Here is a 23,845-nt window from a genome sequence, read left to right on the forward strand (position 1 = left end):
TTTTTTCAAATACTAGTAGTTATTCAATATTCTTTTATTTAAAAAAAAAAAAAATTTTTTTTGGAATACTCACGCTTAATAAAGTTAAATCGATCAAGTTCGAAAAATTTCATGTAGTATTTTAATTGAATTTCCTATTAATAAACATAGTAAAGAAAGTGCGATAAATATGAATGGAAGCCTAGTAATATTTGTAGGACAATAGTATGAGCATTTGCAATAGTATAAGAGAATATTTCAATAATATGAGAACAATAGTATGAGAGTAACTTTTCTGCCTTAGAAGTGCGTGTTGAAATTGATGCCAATATGAAAAAAACGGCCGTTGGAGTATGTTTTAAATTCTTTCGTCAGTTAATTTTTTTGCGACAACATTGACACATTTTGCGAATTATTTCGTATTTCACATGGTAATGAGGAATATCTGAATCAAGTTTCACAGCAGAAAATTTGAAGAGAGGATAAGGAGATTTTTCATTTTGTATTGCATTGCAAGTATTGTATTTGGTTTTCAAGTAAAATTTTAATGTATTGGAAATTTTCAATAAATTAAATGTTACGTTGTATAATAAGAATTTTCCACTAGCAGCCGATTGCTAAAAGCGCTAAACATTGGTAATTCGATCTGGATTCGAACCCTGGTGAATGGGTTGTTTATACGGGCGTTTTCGTGATCTCCCCGTTTGTAACGATAAGAGACAATTTCCCTTAGAAAGTCCTCCACGAATGCATCCCTTCCCTTAGGTAGATAACTCTCGCGTGCTTTGTCCTAATCGAATAAATTAAACGAAAACCAAACCCTTAGAAAAGACGCGTTGATAGCCCTCGTGTACTTTCCCATAACTTAAATAATCGTAATATAATAATCATTTTAAATTCGTTTCCTCTTTCTTTTATTTCTAAAGCTTCACACTGTGTCTAGTTCTAAGTATTCGATTAGATACTCTGTAAGTATTATTAAAACTTCACATTTAAATGTACTTTTATCAAATGTTTGACTTTGTAACATATTTGTAGTTCAACGTCGATAAAACTTGCATAACTTATAAGCAATCATCACAAGCACTTGAAAGTTTACCTCATACACATACAAAAACAACTTAAATGGTGTTCATATTGTATACAGATGCTTACTTTTATTGTATCTTCTACTGCAAGCCAAGGCTGAAGGTTAATAATTTCATTATAACGTTTGGTTGATGATCTGATCATGACGACTAACGGGTTGTCGTAACCAGGTTTTCTTTCGAAAGACAGAGTCCAAGTGCCAGGCTGAAATGGCAGACAGTTTAAAATAACATACATTTAAATCAGTACTTTCTTGTGTGAAATGCAACAATATAGGTGAGTGATTAAAAGTAAATCGCTAATTTCACTATACTTTATACCTGCGGATCTTTGATACGGAATACATAGGCTGGTATTTTGATTTTATATACAAATGAAGGATGTCCCGGCGCGTAGCTCTCATTTCCATAACTGAGGAGGATTTTATCTTTAATGACAGGTGGTCCCATAATGAAATGAGGACCTGTGAGCAGAACCTGAAAATTCTTCATGCTCTTGTCACTGGTGAAAGACATAGAATATCTGGGAGAATTACCATTGTAAAACGTCATTTTGTCTACCTGGAAAGAGAAGTTCAAACAATATACGCTAGAATTAGATTTAAATTGGCAGAGTAATAAAGAGAAGCTTAAAATCTGACTTTTAAATTTCACTCTATTCACCTGACAGCTGATTAAAACATATATCTTCGCTTCCGAAAAATGCAAACAAATAATTGAAATTTTTATTTTTAATGTGTAACATTAATTCGGATATATATCCGGATGAATATTTTATATATATATATATATATGAGGAATTATTTTGTTGTAGGTAACTTGAAATCAGATGACAGCTTGAATAGGAAAGTCATCAGTTCACTTTTTCATCACGGCCGAAGAAAACTGATGCGTAGATCACTAAAAACTGCGGCGTAGTGGATGATCGAAGGTAATTTTGGAAGAAGCACGACTAGCTTGGCTGTTAAACATAATTTATTTTTGGATGACGAATTTCTCAGCATATATCTTCTTAATAGGTAGAAAACTAGGGGTGCCAAAAGCTCTCCACAATTTTTAGATACGCAATTACATCTTACATGAGGGAGAATAGCTATCAGAAGCTAAGCGACACGTTGACAACAGAAAGGTGAAGTGGTGAAATGCGATGCGTAGTTAGTTGCAGTACACTGGTGTGCAAAAATTAAGGACGAAGTCAAAAAATTAGCATATCAGCTGAACGAAGAGGCAGAGCGGACAGAAAGACCAATCAGGAGATTAAGTAAGGTGATGTACGGTAGCACATGCGCAGATATGCAGGTAGACGTAATGGGGGAGTGTCTGAGTAGTATAAAGCATGTTGTCGGTGTAAGATCAGTATTTCTGGCAAAGAGATTGCACGCCGTATAGCAGTTAAAATCACACCGAGTTGCTGCTCTGTTAGACGACATCTGGATGCTTTTACCCGAGGTCTAATCAATGGGAAGTTGGAGGAAGGAAGCAGTGTGACAAGTGTGGCTGCAGAGTTCGGAATTGCTCACAGCATCGTTTCACGACTTTGGAGACAATTTCAAACTACAGGAACAGCTATCCGGGGTTTAGTAGTGGTTGTCCACAAGGAACCACACTAGCAGATGACCGGTATATTGCCTTACAGGCCAGAAGAAACAGGCGGCAGACAGCGGGAGAAATCGCTAGACACACGACACAGGCGACTGGACGACCGATATCGTGTTTTACAGTGGCCAGAAGACTGCACGGTGGTGGTCTGTTTGTACGACGCCCTGTACGGTGTGTACCTCTAACGCCTGCCCATCGGAGAAGGCGTTCTCTGTGGTGCCGGGAACACCGGAATTGGAGAGACAATGAATGGGGACGAGTACTCTTTAAAGATGAGAGCAGATTCAGTCTGAGTAGCGATTCTCATCGCATACTCATCTGGAGAGAGCGGGGAAGCCGCAATCATCCCTCGAACATCATTGAAAGGGACAGGTATGGAGGTGGCGGTGTTCTCGTTTGGGGAGGCATCATGCTTGGTAGTCGTATAGACCTTCACATCTTCGACGCAGGTTCAGTCAACGGGACCCGTTACTGTAACGAGATTCTTCTTCCATATGTGAGTCTTTTTAGAGGCGCTATGGGTCCGCAGTTCCTTTTCATGGACGACAATGCACCATGTCATCGCACAGTAGCTGCCGAACAGCTCTTAGAGAGTGAGGATATTGAACATATGGATTGGCCGGCACGATCTCCGGATCTCAATCCTATCGAGCATGTATGGGATTTTCTAGGCTGACGCTTGGCAGCTAGTACCTTACCACCAGTAACGATTCCGGAGCTTCGATTGGCGGTGCAAGACGAATGGGCAGCAATGCCTCAACAACTCATTGACACCCTCATTCTCAGCATGGGCAGACGCTGTGAAACCTGCCTAGCAGTCAGGGAATATCATATCCCCTATTAAAGACCGGATGTTTCTTGCTGAACACCCATCACAAGGATGTTCCGCCCCTTAGTCGCATTGCGCTCCATGCTACTTTTTCAATAAAGCTTCATTTTATCCCTCTGATTTCTCTTTTAGTAAGTGTTGCTTACATTACTCATGTCCTTACATATTGGGGATGTTATGGTATTAAATGTGTTGATTTGGAAAGCTTTTGTACAAAGTTATATTGAAAAAACCGTCTCGTCCTTAATTTTTGCACACCAGTGTACTATTTATACGCTCGGAACGCTTTGTTTTAATCCTGGCCAGCGACTGGGCAATAAGGTCCTACATATAATCCATTACGCCCTATGATTTGTTAGAAACCAGCAGATGGAGGACGATCTCAAACTTAAAACAGCCTAAGGATTGCATATAACGCTTTCCTGTCAGAAGACAAAATCCAGTATAAGTTTATACGTAACCTAAGTAATTATGCTCTTAGCAAAAGTTACAGATACAGAAAACCAAGGATAAGTTTTTTTTTTCATCAATGCATGGTAAATGCCATCACATAGCTTTAATCAGTTAACTGCCTTTTAATAACTTTTAAGCAAAGTTTCTCTCTAGGAAAAGTGAATTATGATGAAGAAGTAGAGGCTCTCTCTTTAGCTTAGGAGCTTGAACATTCCGTATGACCAATGACCAAATTTCTTTCCTGCCTCTCAACACTAATATATTAGCTTGCCATTTAGGAAATACAGAAAACGTGCATATAAGAACTTAGCCGTGGACGCCTTTTCCAGTACAGGCCCATAATTCTTCAGCCTTTCTTAAACTCTGCTATGATATATGAAATTTTTCATTATGTAATTATTATTCATTGTTATAATATAGTCATTATTATAATACGATTATTGTATAATTCTCATTTTTATAATCAAAATGTATTCAGCATAATAAAAAATTTCTTTTTTTATCACGCTTTGAACTATTCAGAAATTAATGAGATCTGAATTGAAAGAACAGACTTATACGGTATATATGTAGTATACAAGCCTGTGGTGACATATATATATATATATATATATATATATATATATATATATATATTCTGTAACTTACCAAAACATGGTTGTGATTCATCCACGAAAATCCTTGATAGATCGATCTGAAAGCTTCGTAGAGCAACGTTAAGCTTGAGACAGGGTATTCAGAACTAAAATCTTCTACGATGTAGAAGAATTTTCCACCAGAGTGAATAGATAGTTTTTGCAACAAAGGAGGTTCCTTCAGTCTTTTCTTGAAAAAGAGAATATGAATTGGAAGTTTTTTTGAGTCTAACATTCTCGCCACATTTTTGTAAGTTTCTTCTGTTATGTCGGTGGCAGTTGCAATCACTATCTCTCCATATTGTTGAAATGCCTAAAAAAGAGCATACATGGATAAATATTAACAAATCAGTGAATGTATTGCTAGTATTTATATTTACATAAATATTTTTCTATGACTTCATCGCTTTTCTACATACAATATGTACGCATTAAAAATACTTAATATATACTTAATTAAGAAATAAATCTATTTCTCTTAATCAATATATATATAAAGAGACATCTTATGCAAAGTGATTCTCAACAGCGTACGCAAACTTTTGTGAGGTGTAGGTTACTCACAGAACGAATCGGAATCAAATAGTAACGCAGTGTTATGAATTGATAGCTCCCGCCGTTAGGTGGCGCTCCGAACGTCCTGTCTCTGATGTTATTCTAGAACTTCAGTTTCTTGGAAGAGCTAGGGTGTTAAACCTAATAGCAACGAAGGTATGCGCTTAATAATAATGCTTTTAACCATTGTGTTATATGTAAATAAATTTGTGTGTGTTAATATCAAACGGAATAATCACTTGCATCTGGATTTTAGGCTCGATGATTGATAATGTAATGATCCAAAGTATGGTTAATGAAAATAGTTACTACATGCAGTTCCGGAAACACAACAGTAATGCCAGGGGGGCCCAAGAGCGATGCGCAGTGCAGGGAGAAAGTTATGCCACATACGCATGACGTCATGTGGGTGACAGCGTTAGTTCTTGGCATTTGTTTACTTTCGTTGCATCAACAGTTTGATTTGATTTGTGTTGTTAATTTGCTATTATACCTAAGCGGAAGTGGTAAATTGTGCTATAGCGTTGTGTCAGAATTATACACGTTAATACGTTTTTTGGCGGAAAACACTTTTTACAATCAGATAAAATAACTATTTTTTTAATGAATTTATGTAGTTTTCATACATAACTGTGACGTAATTTTACATTTATTTTTCATTTTACTGCTATTTTACATTTAAATTGAAAAATTTCTCATTTTAAATCATTTTTTATCATAATCTTCATTTTGTGTATGAGACTTACATCGTAGTGAGATATTTAAACTCAGTGTCATGTTTACCAATACTGAGTACCTAAATGATTAGTTAATAAATTTGCGTATCCAACTTCATTCACATGTTTTGGTTACTTTCTTTACATCCCAAACGTAACTCTATGTATTGAAGCAGCGTCTGGGTTAAGCTTTGCGAACTAAGTAAACTGATACATGCCTCACCGTGAGGAAAGGACAATTTCTCGACCACACTATGCTGCAAACATCGAATGAGTGAGTGACATATTTCCTTCAGTGTTATTTAACTGATGCATACAGGTATGTGTGATGTAATTTAATTGATATAACTTACACATGCTTGAACCTGAAGGAAAACAAATCTGTGTATAATGCTAGAATACAAATAGCGAAAGAGAAAGTAAGATATTCTGTTCAGTGTTATTTAACTGCTGCATATGTTTTAATTTTGATTCCATATAACTTGTTTTTAATTATAAGAGAAAGAAAAATAATTCAATATTGAACACATATTTCGAGTATAACAAAAGTATTTTAAGAAACAAGCTAATAAAAATACATTAGTGATTAAAAATATTTAATTTGTGTACAGACTGAATTGAAATTAAGATGTGGTGGTGTATTTAATTATAGCAAAGCACACTAGGGCTATCTGCGTAATAGGTGTGATGCCTTCGTGGAGGACTTTCTCAGGGAAACTGGCTCGTATACACGTTACGCATGAGGAAAACCACGAAAACACCCATGCAGCCAGCCCGTTCGCGGGATTCGAACCGAACTACCCAGTGTTCAGCGACTTTACCACTCAATTGTTCCATTTTTAATGTATGAAAGGAAGAATAGGATGCCAATATCGAAGATTATTTACTATAGCAAATAATCACGTCAGGATAAATGTTATATAGAAATCTTGGGAGTGTAAGGGATTATAAGAGTACTTTTAGATTATAATGAAAATATACGCACTTCTGCAATAATCTGAAGTGAATCAGTATGAAGTGACTTTTCACTTTAAAAAGAATGTGATAAGTATACTATTTAAAAGTATAATGACGGATATTAAGAAATTTGTAGAATTTTATGGTATTTAAATATGAATTTGTTAAGTCAAATCTTTTTATATATACTTTTGCTTGAGATATGTAATTTAAACTGAAAATCACGATCATATATTTCTCATGGAAAGTGCATGAGCAATGAAAATAAATAGAATAATACTTTTTGATTATGTTTTTACCATGGTCTTAGCAGTTATGCCATCATGTGTTCTGTTCAACAAGATTTATTTAGTGCAAACAATACTACGAAAAAATATTGAAAAATACCTTGTTTTACAATATTTATTTCCCTTAATTAACTTAAATATCGTTTTTCATTTTCTAATGCTTTCCTTTACGAAAAGAATTTAATGTTTACAATTATTTTCAGCATTCGTACGAATTCTGTGCATAAAATAAACATTTTCTTTAACAAAATACTTAATCGGAAAGTATATACCCCGTATTTCCGGTATATCTACCACATATAAAATGATTATTTTGCTTTAGTTTACATTTTTTCCATTACCAAAATCATGTAGCAGACGCGTCGGCCGATGCGTCTTGTCTCCCGGGTGACGTCACTACCAGCAACCAATGGCACGCTTTTTCTGTTCCTGGCCTAACCTTAGTATATTAAAGAACCTTGAGTAATGCGATAGAGGGAATTGTTGAAGAACCGGTAAGACGTTCGTGCAGAAAATTGTCATTCGCCAAACGCCCACAGACTTACAGATAAAAGCTGAAGCAAGACCCTTACCTGTGCATGACTTCAAGTATATATTTGGTATTGCCGGGCCTTGCTAACTGTTAAACTTCTGCCCCACTTTTGAGGGAGAACACCACGGGGGGGGGGCGGTTCGAGGATTGCCTACGCCTCTTTTCCTACTACTAACCACTTGAAAGAATTTTCGGCTCGCTCTGTATTTTCAGAGACCTCTTGTCTCTGAGGCCGTATAAATACTATGGACATACAAATAGCAATGCTTTCTCCGGGTTTCGAATCCGGGCTCATTAATACGGCAATCAACGTCGTTAAATACTATAACCTGTGGAAGACGTTTGTAGAGGTAGTAGAATGGACGTTTTTCCAAGGGCGAAGTTAGCAACTATGCTCCTAGCATGTTGAGATGCTGACTGTAATGAGCCGTTGTGCGTCTGTACCAGATCTACCGGATAAGGCGTATTTCGAAACACACACATTTGGACAGCAATCGCTGTTCATTTCGGTCTTCCGAAACCATCGTCAAGATCAGAAGTGTCCAACCTTGTAGATTAGCTTCTCTGGGCGACGTTGTAAGAAGGGAGACATTTTGGGTCACTCAAATTATTTTTAATACCAGTGGCAGCTCGTGAAATCCCAAATAAGCGAATCACACCACTCCCAAATAAGCGTAGGTTTCATTAAAAATTTTCAGGTTTGCTGGGGTTTGAACACTGAAAGAATTTTTTGCATTTCACCTCTAGGAGAGAAATGTGCGGGTCTGACGGCGTTAGTTTCAAATTTGCTCAGTGTGTGCTATACATAAGAAAGCGCCTATACAGAAAAATTTAAAGTGAAGCAATGATTCATTTGATTAATATGCCGAGCTGCCATTGCCTAACACCAAAGATGGCTAATTATCCCCCCTCCCAATGTAAAAATATATTTAAGAAATTTAATACTTATTCATTTGTGATTTTTTAATATAATGACAGCAACAGAGAATTATTTTAATATTAATTGTATTGAAACTGTGTTAGCATATTATACATAAAATTTCGTAATAAATTTTGTAATAATTTAAAAATAAAAAAATATTGTAAAAATTAAAATAAATTAAATAAGATTACAAATATAACAAGAAATCTTAATATTAATGTAATATTTGACCTTGGATATGAGAAACTAATGAGTAATTATCTGATTCGATGGAAATGGTTGCAGTTTTCAGTGAGTTCTCAATGTGTTCATCTGACATTCTGATTCTAATTTTACTCTTAGTGTGTTTCACTTTTGAAAACAGTTGTTCACAAATGTGCGTATTCTCAAATAATGATGACATAAATGACTCATGACTGTGCAGCGAAGCATACTGAATGCACAGATGTTAGATCTTCAAACGGCCCCCACATTTTTGTACAATTCCGAAGTCCGCAGATCCCTCTGTTTCTAGCACCCCGTGCTTTTCTTTCTTTATAATTTGCGATTTGACTGCAAATGATCCGCATTCAGGACAGGTGACCACACCGGAAGGCAGAATTTAGGAAGAACCCTGGAGGTAAAATTTATAAGCCCCAGAAATTGTAGCGGGTGATAAAATAAATGTTCAGAGCCAGTCCTGGACAGATGTTGAGTACAATGAAATATTACGATGTGCTTGTTGAGCGTGTGCAGCCCAATATACTACTACGAGCAATATAATGCAATGGTTTGGTTATTTTAATAACGCAAAGCACGTGAAGGCTTATGTACCTAAAAGAAGGGCTGACTTCGTAAAGGGCATTTTAGGGAAACTGGCTTGCATTTACGTTGTACTCGAGGCGAAACAGAAGGAACTCATACAGTCAGCTTGTGATGTGAACATGGGTCGAACTGCCAGTGATTAGCGATTTTAACCACTCGTTCGATGCTGGGTTGGTGGACCAATTTGTGTAACTGAAAACGCGTTTGATTGACACTGTATCAGATATAGTGCTAAAACATAAAGCATATGAAATGCCTCTAGAATCAACTCATACTAAACTTTGAACTTTTGATTGGTCTGTATTTTAATATGATAACACCCTAAAGCTATAAAATGTTGATTTAGAAAAATGATGAAGAAGATCAGCAGCCATGCATACTGCAAGCTATACATACTGGGTTTATACAGCGTCTACGTGTTCTGTTTGGCATTCACTTAATCGATTAGGTTGCAAGTTAAACTTGATATTTAACTTACATTTAAAGGGAATCAAACTAATCAAAACTGAAATGCCAAACAAGACAACTGGACACTGCATCTACCTCTAGTTGAATACCTTGCAGTATGCATGACTGCAGATCTTCAGCATTTTGCTAAATCGACGTTATATAGCTTTAGGGCATTATCATACTAAAATGCAAATTTATCAAATGTTAAATAGGCAACCTCTATTGGTGCAAAGTATTTTGAAATAATCAGGATAGAAAATAAAGGACTTAGCTAGATTTAATTTGAATATATTATCTTTTATTTGAATAAAAGCTTCGGAAATGTATAGCTTCTTTTTATAATGCGCATATAGTATATTTTACATCTTTTACGTAACTAATAACTCAAATTTTATCATTTAAGTACCTTCAGTCCTTTGGATATTCCACATTCCACGCACACACTATCTTCTCCTGAAGCTTCTGGAAAGGCATCAATAAGTCTTTCAGCGTCAGCCTGGTTTTGTAAATTGATGAGCAAAGGATTGTCGCTTGTGTTTCGTAGATTGATAAGTCCAGCAGTTGAATTTTCTGGCATACTGTACAGCAAAAAATAGGAAAATGCATTTCGCAAAAGATCTAATCTGTCCTAAAATAAACGTGAATAATTAAAACACGAGGGATTAAATAATATTATACGCTGAAATTTTGTTCCGACAATAACGTAGTAAACATTTCATCTATTAGTGGTGGGATACTAATGTTAGCTTTCTAATTTGGTTTGCATAATACCAAACACAATATGTCTAAAAGACATTATAACGGACAAATAAATCTCAGAAAGACTAACTGCAGAAAATAGACCAGAGAAGTATACACTGGTCTTGCATTTTTACGCACTTCTAATTCGCAAGTTAAGCACTTTTACAAACGTTAATTCAGAAAAGCTTATGTTTTTTTATTAATGCCGTTAAAATTTAAAGAACTACGAGCTCACGATCTATGCACTTTTGTAAAATCTAGCATCTACTGTATCTGTGTATGTAAAATGTTTGCATTCAGTATTTCACTAAGCTATATGGTATCAAAACGGCCAACGGCTTCACCTATATGCCTCGTCCAATGAACCTTTCGAATCCTTGTTTCTAAGAACGTTACAGGCTGCGTAAATTTGGTCCACTGATCCTTGCTTCCTTTCTGTTGGTTGGCGTATACGAAATCTAGTGCTGAATGGAATCGTTTCGATATTGTCATATTGCACTAGTTTCGGAAAAACGTATTTCTAGGAATAATTTTTTGCTGTATTTCTCGTCTTCGATATTAGCTTTATGTTGCGATACCATTTAAAAAAAAAAAAAAAAAAAAAAAAAAAAAAAAAAATTCTATCTTGCAAGATTAACTGCTTAACTGCATACTGTTCTACCTTCTCTTAGCTCTAGACTCTAATTTTGGCTCAAACCAGAAAGTTATGTAAGTCACTTGCAAGATAGTTAGAAAAGAGCGAATGCTAGTTGTAAATTATGCTGGCTGTATAGCAAAAACGCCTCCCTGCTAATATCGATCAGGTGCAATTCTATATATATATTTCTCGAGAGCAACTTCGGTCGTCTTGAGCTCATCGCTGCTGTCCGTGCCCATGCTGTGCGGTAAGTGAAACCTTTTCCCAGTTTACAAAGAATTTTCAATCTAAATTATTAGAAGATACGGTTTTTGGCTTTTGTAAATTACGAGAGTCCAGTCGCCTGTCTGCAGCCTGTTAGCGTCGACAAAGATTTATTTTTAGTTTCTGCATCATCTCTTTAGATGTTAACAACTGGCGCGAATCAAATATATATATTTGAAATTTAACCTTTTATTTATATAAGCTTTATTATGATCAGGTCTTTGCTGGTAAAATAACTCATTGACTATTAGGTAAATGAAATATTAGTAAAAATCTAATAAAAATTCAAAACGTAACGTTCGTCTATAAGAAATCATAAACAATCTGAAACTGCATTCATTTTAAATTGAGCTAATGATATCGTACTTACATATAACGTCATATTTTTAGATGAATCTACTGCTACAATAAATCGAGGCTCTGATTCCATCACGTACTTGAAAGATACAACATTATTATGCTTTCCTTTCCTAAGACAAAAAAGTATTTGTTAGATAAATGACCAAGATGAACTGTATGTACACTGCTCAAAACAATTAGGGGATATTGTGAGTTTGGTATGAAATAACCATGTAATTAACAGCCTTTTTAACAAAAATGGAATAGGAGAGGTTAAAAAGGAAAATTATAACGTTTATTAAAGTTGGAAATATGCAAATTTTGTCTGTGACCTTGAAAAACTACGGGTTTTAGATACAGCGTGAAAAACTACCTTCAGCATTCCTTCTGTAGGAAGCGATTAAGGATAATTGACACTCGTTGAATGTTTTGGCAACAATGAATACGATGTCTCAGCAAAATGACTTAGCTAAATCAGTAGCCTAGAGGACCATTGGTCGTTTATAGGAGAGTCAAACGCAGTCCACTGTAGCGGAAGCGTTAGGATTTTCTCACAGTGTCATTTCCAGACTATGGAATCCGTTTTTGGAAACTAAAAATGTCTGCTGAAGATAGGGACAAGGTCGTACAACTGCAACAACACAAAATGAGGGTTGGTATTTAACACTAACGACCAGAAGAAACAGCGCTATGAACGCCACTTTCTTGCAACAGCATCTCCAGAGGGCTACTGGTACCAGAGCTTCGAACTGTTTCAAACCGACTCTACTGTATGTATGCTATACTCTACTGTATGCTTGTAGATCTACGGTTAGTGTTTCATAGACATAGGACTACAGTGCTTCCGCAGGAGGTGGGAGCTGGAGCATCTCAGATAGGAATGAGATGAGTGAAGTAACGTGCTCTTCACCGGCGAGTCCCGCTTTATTGTACAACCTGACAATAGGCGGGTTCTCATTTGGAAAGAACCTGGTATACGAAATTCTTCTGAATTTGTGCATCAGAGTTTGATTTGGCAGAGATGGAGTGATGGTCTGGGCCTGTATTTCCATCAATGGCCGCATCGACCTGCACATTATCAGGAATGGAACAATAAAGACTCAGCGATACAGAGATGAGATCCTCAGACCTACTGTGGTTCTTTACGCTGCAGCAATCGTGAATGGATTAATTCTCATGGATGATAACGCCCTAATTCCCAGTCGCCCTTTAAAAGGGGAAGTATATAGGGTATTTTCTCCCTCCTCCCAGCACGCCTTCGTGGTGTAACGGTAGCACACTCGGCGCGTATTCGAGAGGTCCAGTGTCGAGTCCCGGCGAGGGCATAACTCATTTTTCATGTTTCCTGCTTTAAAATTACTTAATGACTCTACTAACGTTTTCACTTAATACTTAGGTTATGAGAAATTTCTAGTGATCCGAACGATTTGTTTCCGCCAATCACTCACTTGGGTAATAACACAATTTGTGCAAAATCACGATATATTTAATGACTTTTTTATGAAAATGAAAAAATACCTTTCAAAATGCATTGCAGGCGCAAAACTAAAAATAAAAATTTAAAAAAAAAAAAAAAAAAATCTGGTTTCAGATTTTAAATTACTTCAAAGGGGCGTTTAACATTTTGCGTGTTACCTTTATTTATTAAATATCAGGTTCTTCGCACTTAAACCATAAAATTCAGTTCAAGAGCAATATCGCAAAATAATTTTACATTGAGCATCTCTTTAGAATTTCCGATACACAGTCTCACGCGCTGGAGATAAAAATGTTTTTTCTGTACAACGTTGCCATTACTCGCTCTGAAATCCTTGAGTTTGTTAATCAAAAATTCGTCAAAGTTTTACAAAATATGAAACCGATAATAAAACAAATTCCAAATTTTAAATTTGGGCTTCCAGATGCCGATATTCGCAGTAGGATTACGTCATTCAAAATTTGATGGCTCTAGGTACCATTGTTTTTTCACAATGCGAGAAACATACATACATTTATGCAGATCCTTCACTATTTAATTTCTTCAAATATATTACAGGGCGATAATATTTGGTGGAAACAGTTTGAAAAGTGATACAGCCTTTTAAAGATTTCAACTCAAAATGCCAAAACGAAAACAAGAGTCCCTCAGGGACAAAGCCCCTTTGGACTAAAAATGGTTTACTCATCGATACAAAATCCCTTTCTCACACATATATACAAAAAAGTACATTGTATATTTATTTATTTATGTAGTTAATTATTCTATTGTATGTTTACTTATTATTCTACTTATGTTTACTTGCTATTAGTATTCTAAGTACATTATTATTCACATACGCACATTAAAAAAAAAGAGCCCCAGTACTTTGGTGGAACTCCAAATAAGCCGAAATTTCTACCTTAAAAATCTTGATCATCTAGACAGTCATATCCTGCCTACATTTTATTAGTTTGATGCAAATGTTTCATGCTTGTATCAGCAGATAATAACGCGCGCTGTGTATGGATTTGATCTTTAGATTTGTAGAAATTGAAATAGCGAGATCAGTGCTCCATTCGTAATCTCACAGACGGCAAAGATGAAACTCAATGCTGGTTTAGAAATAAAACAATACGTTCAACTTAAGTGCCAGCCAACCTGAAATCTGGCTTAGATGAGCAAATCGCGAATACCGACTCCTGGATGAAAGCTGTGTCATACGCATACTACGTGAGATTAGCAATGCATAAGGATACCTAACACAACATTTCTGTTTTACCTAGTACTGCCTATACTATAGGAAGAAGCAAATAATATACCAGCAATTCGTTACCCTAATCTGCCACAAAGTACGTCAAGGAAAATTTCGGCCAGAGGCCATCCTTAAATAAATGTTGTCTTAAATTTAGTTTTATAAAAAAAGCAGCGCTTTTCACAAATGTTTACCTCATAAGTTATGAAACTAAGATATCGTTTTCAAGGAAGTGAAAATTATTTATTTAAAAAAAAATGATTTTTATAAACATCGAAACCACCAAAAGCTCAGTGAGAGGTATTTTCCTGCTCTAGCAAACAGTTCAGTTATACGGCAAATTCTGCAATATCTAAGCAGAAGATAATTTAACTTTTTTTCCTTTCTTTTTGAAATTCTGTTTTAAATAAAGGTTGTTCCAATTAATATCAAATTTATATATGTGTGTTTCAACTATTTTTCTCACTATTAACAAAGGACAGCTCACCATCTGTACATTTGACAATTTACTGCAGATATTTAGGAACTTCGCTGTGATTCGGAATTTTCCTCAGCAGCATCACTTCAAATCGCTTAGTTAGGAAATTAGGTACTACATTAACGCTTTTGGCTTTCAAATGCAAGTACTAATTTGAACTACATTTTATTAGTCAAATTATTTCAAATGCAAGTACACATTATTAATACAGTGTGTTTCAGTTTAAGAAAGTAATAGAAAAAGGACCGTATTTTCCGACTACGATCACGTGTTTCTTTTCAGCACAAATATACAAGACTTAAATTTTTCTACTCAACAAACAAAATTATAGTTCTTAAGTTGCTCTTTATATTACTGAAGAAAATTTTAGAAAAATTAGATTCTGTTAATGCAAAACCAATGTTAACAAGAATTATAAAAATTACAGGAGTTGCTTTACTTTCTCTCGGCGGAAAAAACTACTTATCAAGATAAAAAAAAATCATATAAAATTATTTATATTAAATTTTATTGGAGGAAGAAACTAAATTTTAGCATATCTACAAGTATGAATTAGAAATCTATACCTATACTTTCATGATTTTAGGCTTAAATAGTATAACATGGATATTTGTATTAAAACTTGCATACGTAGCTATATTTGAGCAATATTTGTGTACTGTCTAAAAATATGTTAATTAATGATAACTTCGTAACTCTTATTATGTGATATGGTATTTTTAATTCGACTAATTCGGGTTTGAAAACCAATTTTCTTACTCACTTTTTTTATTTATAGGGACATATTTAAATTTTATTACTTTTACATATATTTACTGAAAGATGTTTTTGATCAAAATTGTACTAGTACGAAAAATCTATCCTATTTGATTAATTTCTTAAACTGCATCGATAGATTTACAGCCAAATGTTGATAAGATATTTAGACCGGCAGTCTCTTGAAAAAACTCGCGAAGGATTCTTGACAAATTTTATCCAACGGTTTTCAGTAATCTAAATATTATGAATTTAGTCCCATGAAATTTTATGTATTTGGTTTCATGAGATTTAATATCTAATATTTACATGACTCAAGATTTCGTCATTCTTATTGTCAATCCAAAGTGGTTTAACTCATTTTGATTTTCTTTTAAACGAGAGCCTATTTTGTACGTTAGAGAAACGGTTTGCCTTGAACTCCTCTAAAAATCCTGATAGAATATGGAGCGGCATACCAAATGAAACTAATATTAATAAATCCACGTAAAAGCTTAAATTTTAAAAACAATTACGTTTGACTGTTTAACACAAAGTATGCGAGGGCTCTATTCCTAAAGAGATGTCTTCGAGAAGAACTTTCTAAGCGGAAGGAATTCGTTTTCACATTACACAAGGAAGCAGCCTCAAGTACTCATTCCTTTAGAAAATGTAAGTGTTAAAAAGTATTAGTTGGCTAAAATTATCGCAATCTGGTATACTTTATTTGATTAGAAATCTTATTTTTTTGATGAAACTAATAAATTCAGTCTACTGTATTGCTATAGAAGTTAATGAAATTGATTACAAGGGCACTCGATAAGAGAGAATTGCCTTCATAGAAGCCCTCTTCAAAGGGAAAGTGCCTCGTATTTATGCTGCACGTGGAAAAAATCAAGAAAATATCCAGACAATACCACGTTCGCCAGGGTTCAAACTCGAGTGGATATATAAATGTGCAAAAGGTTTTATCCACTCACTTTATGGTGGACTTACAAATGAATATAAATAGAATATCCTTTTATGCTTTTGATCATATGAAGAATTTTTTTTTTCTTTTCTGAATTAGCTTCAAATTTTTACGATTACATTCTAGGATAGGTATTCGAAATTCAATTTAATGGTCGAAAAATTTCATTAAAGCTGGTAAAAAGCGTGTGCAGTATGAACATAGAAAGTTCACTTATTTCGGGATATAAATAATGAGCTTTCATAAAGATATACTAGTAGAACATGAAAATTTACCTTTTAGATCGGAAGTCATCATGCTGGGAAATAACTTTCCATGTACTTTGTTCCTTGCAAAATGCATTATGCTTTGATAGGGCATTTCTATTGTGAGGGTAACCTTCATCGTCGCAAAAATGAGTCGCCTATAACAAATAAAATAGATTTTAAAAATCAAAACTAAGTTTAATTAAATAGTAGAGAGAAATTTTTAATTTACAATGCAATGAAACAGACAAAATTTGTAATTTAGAGAACTTTGTACAAAATTTATGCGCAAAATTATTTATTACGAATTTTAATTTTTTACTCACTTACAAAGTGAGTAAGAATTTTAAAGAAATTTTCTAATTATTAACAAGAGATTACGAAGTTAAAAGCAGCAGGTTTACTCGCTAATTTGACTTTGCACTGTACAATCCTGGTCCATTAAGAAATCGATGTTTCGCATTTTTAGAAAATTTTATGATCCGTTTATAAATTGTGCTTTTATTTATGGCGATGTAACCATTACTTGAAAGGAGAAATGAACTTTATTTGTCGTTTGTTATAACGATTCCTTGTGTCTTAAAGAAAAATGACGTCATAACAAATGGCCCTTAGAACGGAAAGAGTTTAATAGATTCTCACCGATGGAGACTTTTGTACCTGTCGTTGTAATGGAAAGGTTGCTATAATAAATATCAGCAATATTATAATTAGTTTATAGACAAAGTGATTTTAAACAGGCTTTGTTATAATAATACTTTTAAATGGTAAGTGCGATGTGTTAAGCTGGTAACTGCACACATATGTATAAAATTTTAATCAATGAGTCTTTTCTCTCTATGCTTTTACCTGAAAAATATAAGCCCAGTCATCTAAGCTCAATGAACTAGATGGTGTATTTTTCTTGTCCATGAATTTCACGGAAAAGCAGTTGCTGGAATCTCAAGGAGTTTGGACTTGTATTTCCACTCCAATTTTGAAGGAGAGCACCTCGGGGATGGGTCGCACCCCACTCCCCTATCACCGAGCCCCACGAAAGGACTTTCGGCTCGTTAAATATTTAGGGTATTCCCATACCGCAAAGACACTATACATTTACAAACATCCATGCCTTCTCAGAAATTCGAACCCGGGCCCTTCGGTGCCGCAGTAGGCTCCGCAAACTACTACACCGTCTGGGCGGCTAATGAATTAGATTATAATAAATTATAAATTAATTCGAAGCCGTTCATAAAACTTTATGTTGGAATGTCTCAAACGATATTTATGTATTTTAAGGGTATTTATTTTTAAGTTTGTGTCTTAAACATATTTTTGAAAATACCTTAAAGGCGATAATTGCTAATAATGCTATTGTACCTGCTAATCATAAGTAAGTGAGTTACTTCAAAGCTATCCGTTCTTCAAAGCATAATGTGCAAACGCAGTGGTAGCGGTTAATCTTGGGGCAGCTTTCTGAACCTGTTGCCAAACCAGGATGCTTCAAAAGCAAGATGATGATTTACATTATAACATCGCCGAACTTCTGGTATGGAAATAACTAAGACAGGTTTTCTTTTTAGATTTATTTAAAAACTTAACATTTTCATTTTTGGGTAATCACAGAGTTGGAATAAGATCGTACTTCATAGGATCATTTCTATAGTATACAAAATAACATTCTAGCATTATTAGAGAAGGGGAAAAGGACAACAGTTTTTCCGATGCCCGGGCACGTCTTCCTGTGTTGGCATTTCGCAGACAAATGACTCGTTTTTTAACTCTTACAAAATAAGAAACGGATATACCGCCAAAGAGGGGCGTCGTTAACAAGGTCTTTCTTAAGAGGTTATCACACATGGCTGCAGTTCCTGCTAGACGGAACTTTTCTGAGAAACGAGATTCTGGTAGCACTGGTTTAAACGGGAGGATTCCTAGAAAATGAGCCCCGCCTGAAGCGAAGTCCCGCCTAGCAATGTTGCGGCTACGCGGGATTTTTTTCAAACCTCGCCGAAAATGTCTCGGCTCGATCTTAGTCCCGGGTAGAGACAACCAATCAGACGAAAGTTCTGCTTCTGAAGCCTCACATGATCCCAATCTGAGCGATAATCGATTAGTGTTTGGCGTTCAAGTCTTTGTAGTAAGTGGAAACGGTAACCTAGCTACGTGGATTTCCTGGAATTGTGTGGGTACTGAGAATTGTCCGTTTCGACGTCAAGTCCCGCGTAGCCGAAACATGATGTAACTGGGACTTTAATCATTCACATATCAGGGCTTAAGTGGATACAGGGGTTCGTTTTCAAAAGAATACGACGTTCAATAATGACACACACATGCTGTCACAACTTCTTCCCTCACAGGGAAGACTGTCGTAGAAGTTCAACATATCTTTGCTTAATTATCACTGTTAGAGACGCATAAACTCAATAAAAAAATCTGAAACACAAATATTTACACTACTCTGGATTAAATACCAAAGATTAAAAATGAAACTTTGAGGCTAGAGTACAAAAAAAAAAAAAAAAAAAAAAAAAATTACAGTACAATTACTATTGATTACACATATAAAGTATACAGTTTTCTTCTGCAAGCAAGTGTTATGCAATAATATAAATTTTTAAAACCTTGTATTGACTTATACATTTATCTAGTCCTTGCGATATTTATTTATCAGTTTTTAGAAATATCTTTGAGGAGACCCGAAACTTATCCTGAATTACTGAAACTTAATGACATCAAAATAATCATAAATATATGAATTGTCATCAACATAAGAAGACAATTTCATTAACATTATCTATGAAATAAACGTAATTATTCCCTTTAGGCTTTAACATAATGAGATGACCATCTGTGCATCTTCTTTAATTCTCTGTTAAATTTACAATACAATTTTTTTCAGACAACCCACTTCCGAGTTTCCCAGTCCCTGTCGAATGGACCGAGAATTTGACTTGCTTATAAGAGGCCAAAACTGACATAACTAAAATCCTTGAGTGCACCAAATTCCTTTAGGAAATCCTATTCTGGTGGAAAAATTTAAGTGTATCCACCACAATAATAGAAGTTGTATCTGTTACCGGAACAGCAGCCGGGTACTGGGATGCTAAACAAAGTCCGATCTTAGTACCTTTTTTTTTTCACTAGGTGTGTGCATTAAAAGTTTACACGTATCTATATTCATTTTCTGAACTGCTTTCCTGACCCATAGTTTCCGATCATTTTCCAGGTCTTCCTGGTATTTAAATAACATTCCGTTTCTTTTACTTAATTATTTTCTGAAGGACAACTTTGAGGGTTTTCAATTTCGGTATTGACAGTTTTGCGGTTTCTTTGACATCGAACCCGGTACATCGGTTCTTGACAAAAGACTCTATCATTTTGATTTTCTGCTAATTTTTTAGCAATCTGGTTCCCTAGTAAATAGCGTCCGGTGTCCAGATCTTTTCGAACGACTGCCATCTGCAATTTCAGTTCGAATTATCTTTCTACTCTCCTAATTTTATCTTGCTTCTCATCTTCTTCTCTTCTAGTTCTATCCTGGCTGCCTTCTCTTTCTCTCCTAATTCTATGTTGTCTCTCTTCCGCTTCTCTTTTAATTCTATTCTGTCCCTCTTCTTCCCTCTCAAGCCTCATTGAAGTGAATTGTCCAAGAGATTTTTTCCAAGTTCCTCCTCGTAGGATTTATTATCATAATCCGCTGTCTTAGCTCCATTATCCTAAACTCAGGTCCGAATTTTCCCCTAACTCTCCATACAAAGTTTTAAGATCCTCTTTTCTAACTTTTGCTAAGAACGCCATGATATCAGTACAATCAAAATCTAACGATTCCTACTTTTAAAAAATAAATAGCAATTTCAGCTATTAGGAGTCAAATTTACCCTTAATTTTTTTGCAACAAAGTCGACTGATTTAAAACATAAACTCAAGACAATTTGCACTATTACATGCCCATGATGCAATTAGTTATAACTGGTCAAATTGAGGATTTATGATAATACTAATATACTTTACACAATACTAATATACTCTTATGACCAAACTAAACGTTTCACGACTACTAAAAATGCCTCCGTGGAATTCATATCTCCCCGCTGCCACCAATAAAGTTAAGGTGTAACGTCGCCGAACTTCCAGAATGGAAATAACTTATGTTATCTTTAAAAACTTAACCAGTTTCATAGCTTTCCCGACGCCTGAGCGCGTTTTTCTTTTGCAGTATTCCTCACACAAAAGCCTTATTTTATTAGTCTTGTAAAATGAGAAACAGATACTGCAAAAGGTGTCCTTAAGGAATCTTTCTTGATCACTTTCAGCGGCCCCACATCAGAGCTTAAGTGTATACTGGGGTTCGTTCCAAAGAGAATAGAAAGTTCACTAATCACAGACACGTGTTGTCACAGTGTCATATGGAACTTCAAATGTATAACCATCTACGATTTTATTGCAAACATTCCTTTTTAAGCCAACTTTTAGTTTGAACAACTAGCGCAGACGAATACAGTTTTGTAAACAGAAATCCCTAGCACTAATGAACAGAAAGCGAAATCTTCTACAGCACGATAACAATAAATGTCTTTTTGGTAGCCCGATCGCAAAGACCTTCATAAATTTGATAGATTTGAGCTTATGCCTTATCCAATATATAATCCAAACTTTTTAGTCAGGGAATGTTTACTGTGTAGTCTTCTTTCCTTATGCATGGTACTTTAGCAATCTGAAAAATGGGGGAACTAGGATGAAGGCGTGCTTATGTTCGAGGGCAAAAACTAGTACAGCCGCGTCATCGAAAAATCTCACATACAACTCACCTTAAAAAACTCTTAAGACGTTGACATGATGGCTTATGTTTTGAATACAAACTCTTTGTAAAATTATGGATTAAAAAAGAACAGGCCCCCAAATATTGCAAAAAATAGATTTGATTCAGTAGATCTTAAATATATTTGTAAAATACATTTTTGTGTGGGGAGGGGATATCGAAATGAGTTGACATGTGAAATGATATTTATTCTAATTATGATAGCAACCAGGAAAAGGTATGAGTGATATTAACGTACCCCCTCCACATATAATGCATTTAATGATACATTAAACGAAAAGTTTTATTTCACTGCCAAAATAGAGGGGGCAATGAAGAAAGAGGAGTATAAAATGTTTTGTTTAATCCAAAAGTAGATATTCAATGATGCAGTGGTAATAAGTTCTGTCATCAAATGTACACTATCCACTGTCATTTTCTGATGTACTACAGATGTTTGAATGTAAAAAAACTGTAACTGTTCTTGTGACGATTTACATGCAGATGCTGAGTAGTCATTAGAATTTTTCAATATCAGGAAACTGAAGAAATCCGCAATGCCGTCGCCGGAATTCGAGCTCCTGACCTCCCGTGTACGCGTCGGACGTGCTTCCAGTTACACAGCGAAGGCACGCGAAAAGGAGGGAGAAAATGCATTAAAGCTGAACATGACATTTTTTAAATCTAAGCAGCTTATTTAAATGTATTAAAAATGTTACAATCAATTTATTTAAATAAGCTTCAGAGGAAGGCAAGACAATGGGCTAGTTAACTCTAATGATAATCTGTACAAATACACTTATTTCATTTATTGCAAATACCTTAGGGAATTCCACTTTATCCATTAGGGATGACTGAATGCGATCATTTTTTCCACGTACAGGAATCGGATTACAAGTAGCAGAAATGTTATCCTCTTTTACTTCAGAGTTTATCCTAGGGGGAAAAATAAGTAATAATAAAAATGAAGAAGTTTTGTAATGGAGAAAATCCTATTAAAAAGCAAAAATAATGAAAATTTCAGTTGGTCATATGAGGCGAAAGTTGGAATAGACTCTCTTAAAATGCGTTTGTTAATAAGTATTTCAGTTTTTTAAATCTCCACCATGGTACTGTATGTCTTGGGAAAGCATGTTCATCGTCTACTTTTTCGTGCTTATTTTCGTCATAAAATTCATCTTTGTTTCGTAAGTTTGTGTGTGATTATTAGTAAATCTAGACGTTATATTTTTTAAAGAAATTTTCCAACTCTCATATTTATTTGCCTAGAAATCTAGAAATACTTTCAAATCCTAAAATAACAGAGAAGCAAAGTAAAATTTTTGAAAACTGAATGGACTTATCATGGTATTTATTCGTTTCCTTTATTTCTCATAACGTGGTATAGCTATCTCATTAGGGTATCTATCATTTTCCTAGATTATTCATGTTTTGAAGTAATCACATCAGCTTCAATAAATTTGCATTAAAAACGAAAATGAAATACTGCAGTCTAGATTATGATCTTACACCTCGAAATGTTTACATTAGAAATTCAAAAAGTTAAAAGAAAGATAATGAGAAATGAAAAAATTATAAGATTAGAAAGAAATTGCAATCTGATCCTCATAAGCGTATTTCAGTTTAACACGTGAAACAGTTTTAAGCCAAGCAGTTACAATAAGCACATACAGTTTTCAGGTGCATTTTCGAGGAGATCTACAGAACAGAAAATTATATATTTAAAATAACTTGTTGAAAACAAAATGCGAAATCATTGTTGAAAAAATTGCTACATTATTAAATCCATCTTTAACTGACGCAACGTGAAGACTTATTTAATAAAGAAAATAATTAATCAAGCCGTAGCTATGCATTTATTTCATTGGATTTCTTGCTCCTGAGGTTTGAATAATAAGTATTTCTCTCAAAATAACACTTTTAAGCTATTTTAGTGATCGGCGTTGTTCATTTACTCGTCCGTTAATGTCGCCAGCAGTCAAAAATCACACGCTGAATAGCTTGAATAGCAGTTAACGTATTCTCTCATATACGCTTAGAAGTTTATATCTTGAAGTCCCATGTCCTTGACACGAGCTAGTCCAATACCAAAATTAATTAAAATATCAGCTGTTTTGCAAGGCTAAGGTTACATATATT

The 23,845-nt window shown here is 34.9% G+C and overlaps 1 protein-coding gene across 2 annotated transcripts in view; it reads right to left on the reverse strand.

The window, feature by feature from the left end:
* The window catches only part of LOC118196560 (calcium-activated chloride channel regulator 2-like), a 59,890-nt gene that overhangs the window by 23,367 nt on the left and 12,678 nt on the right, over window positions 1-23,845 (reverse strand). For both annotated transcript variants that reach the window (XM_035368029.2, XM_035368030.2), the window contains exons 4-10: window positions 22,528-22,642; window positions 16,957-17,084; window positions 11,819-11,918; window positions 10,213-10,434; window positions 4,597-4,896; window positions 1,389-1,628; window positions 1,135-1,272 (exon numbers count right to left, since the gene is read on the reverse strand). In XM_035368029.2, coding sequence (XP_035223920.2) covers window positions 1,135-1,272; window positions 1,389-1,628; window positions 4,597-4,896; window positions 10,213-10,434; window positions 11,819-11,918; window positions 16,957-17,084; window positions 22,528-22,642 — 1,243 coding nt within the window. The remainder of the gene's footprint in view (window positions 1-1,134; window positions 1,273-1,388; window positions 1,629-4,596; window positions 4,897-10,212; window positions 10,435-11,818; window positions 11,919-16,956; window positions 17,085-22,527; window positions 22,643-23,845) is intronic.

This window comes from Stegodyphus dumicola, chromosome 6 (genome assembly GCF_044657685.1).
Source record: "Stegodyphus dumicola isolate Sdum_Otavi_A_Nest chromosome 6, ASM4465768v1".
In the NCBI taxonomy this organism is placed as follows: domain Eukaryota; kingdom Metazoa; phylum Arthropoda; class Arachnida; order Araneae; family Eresidae; genus Stegodyphus; species Stegodyphus dumicola.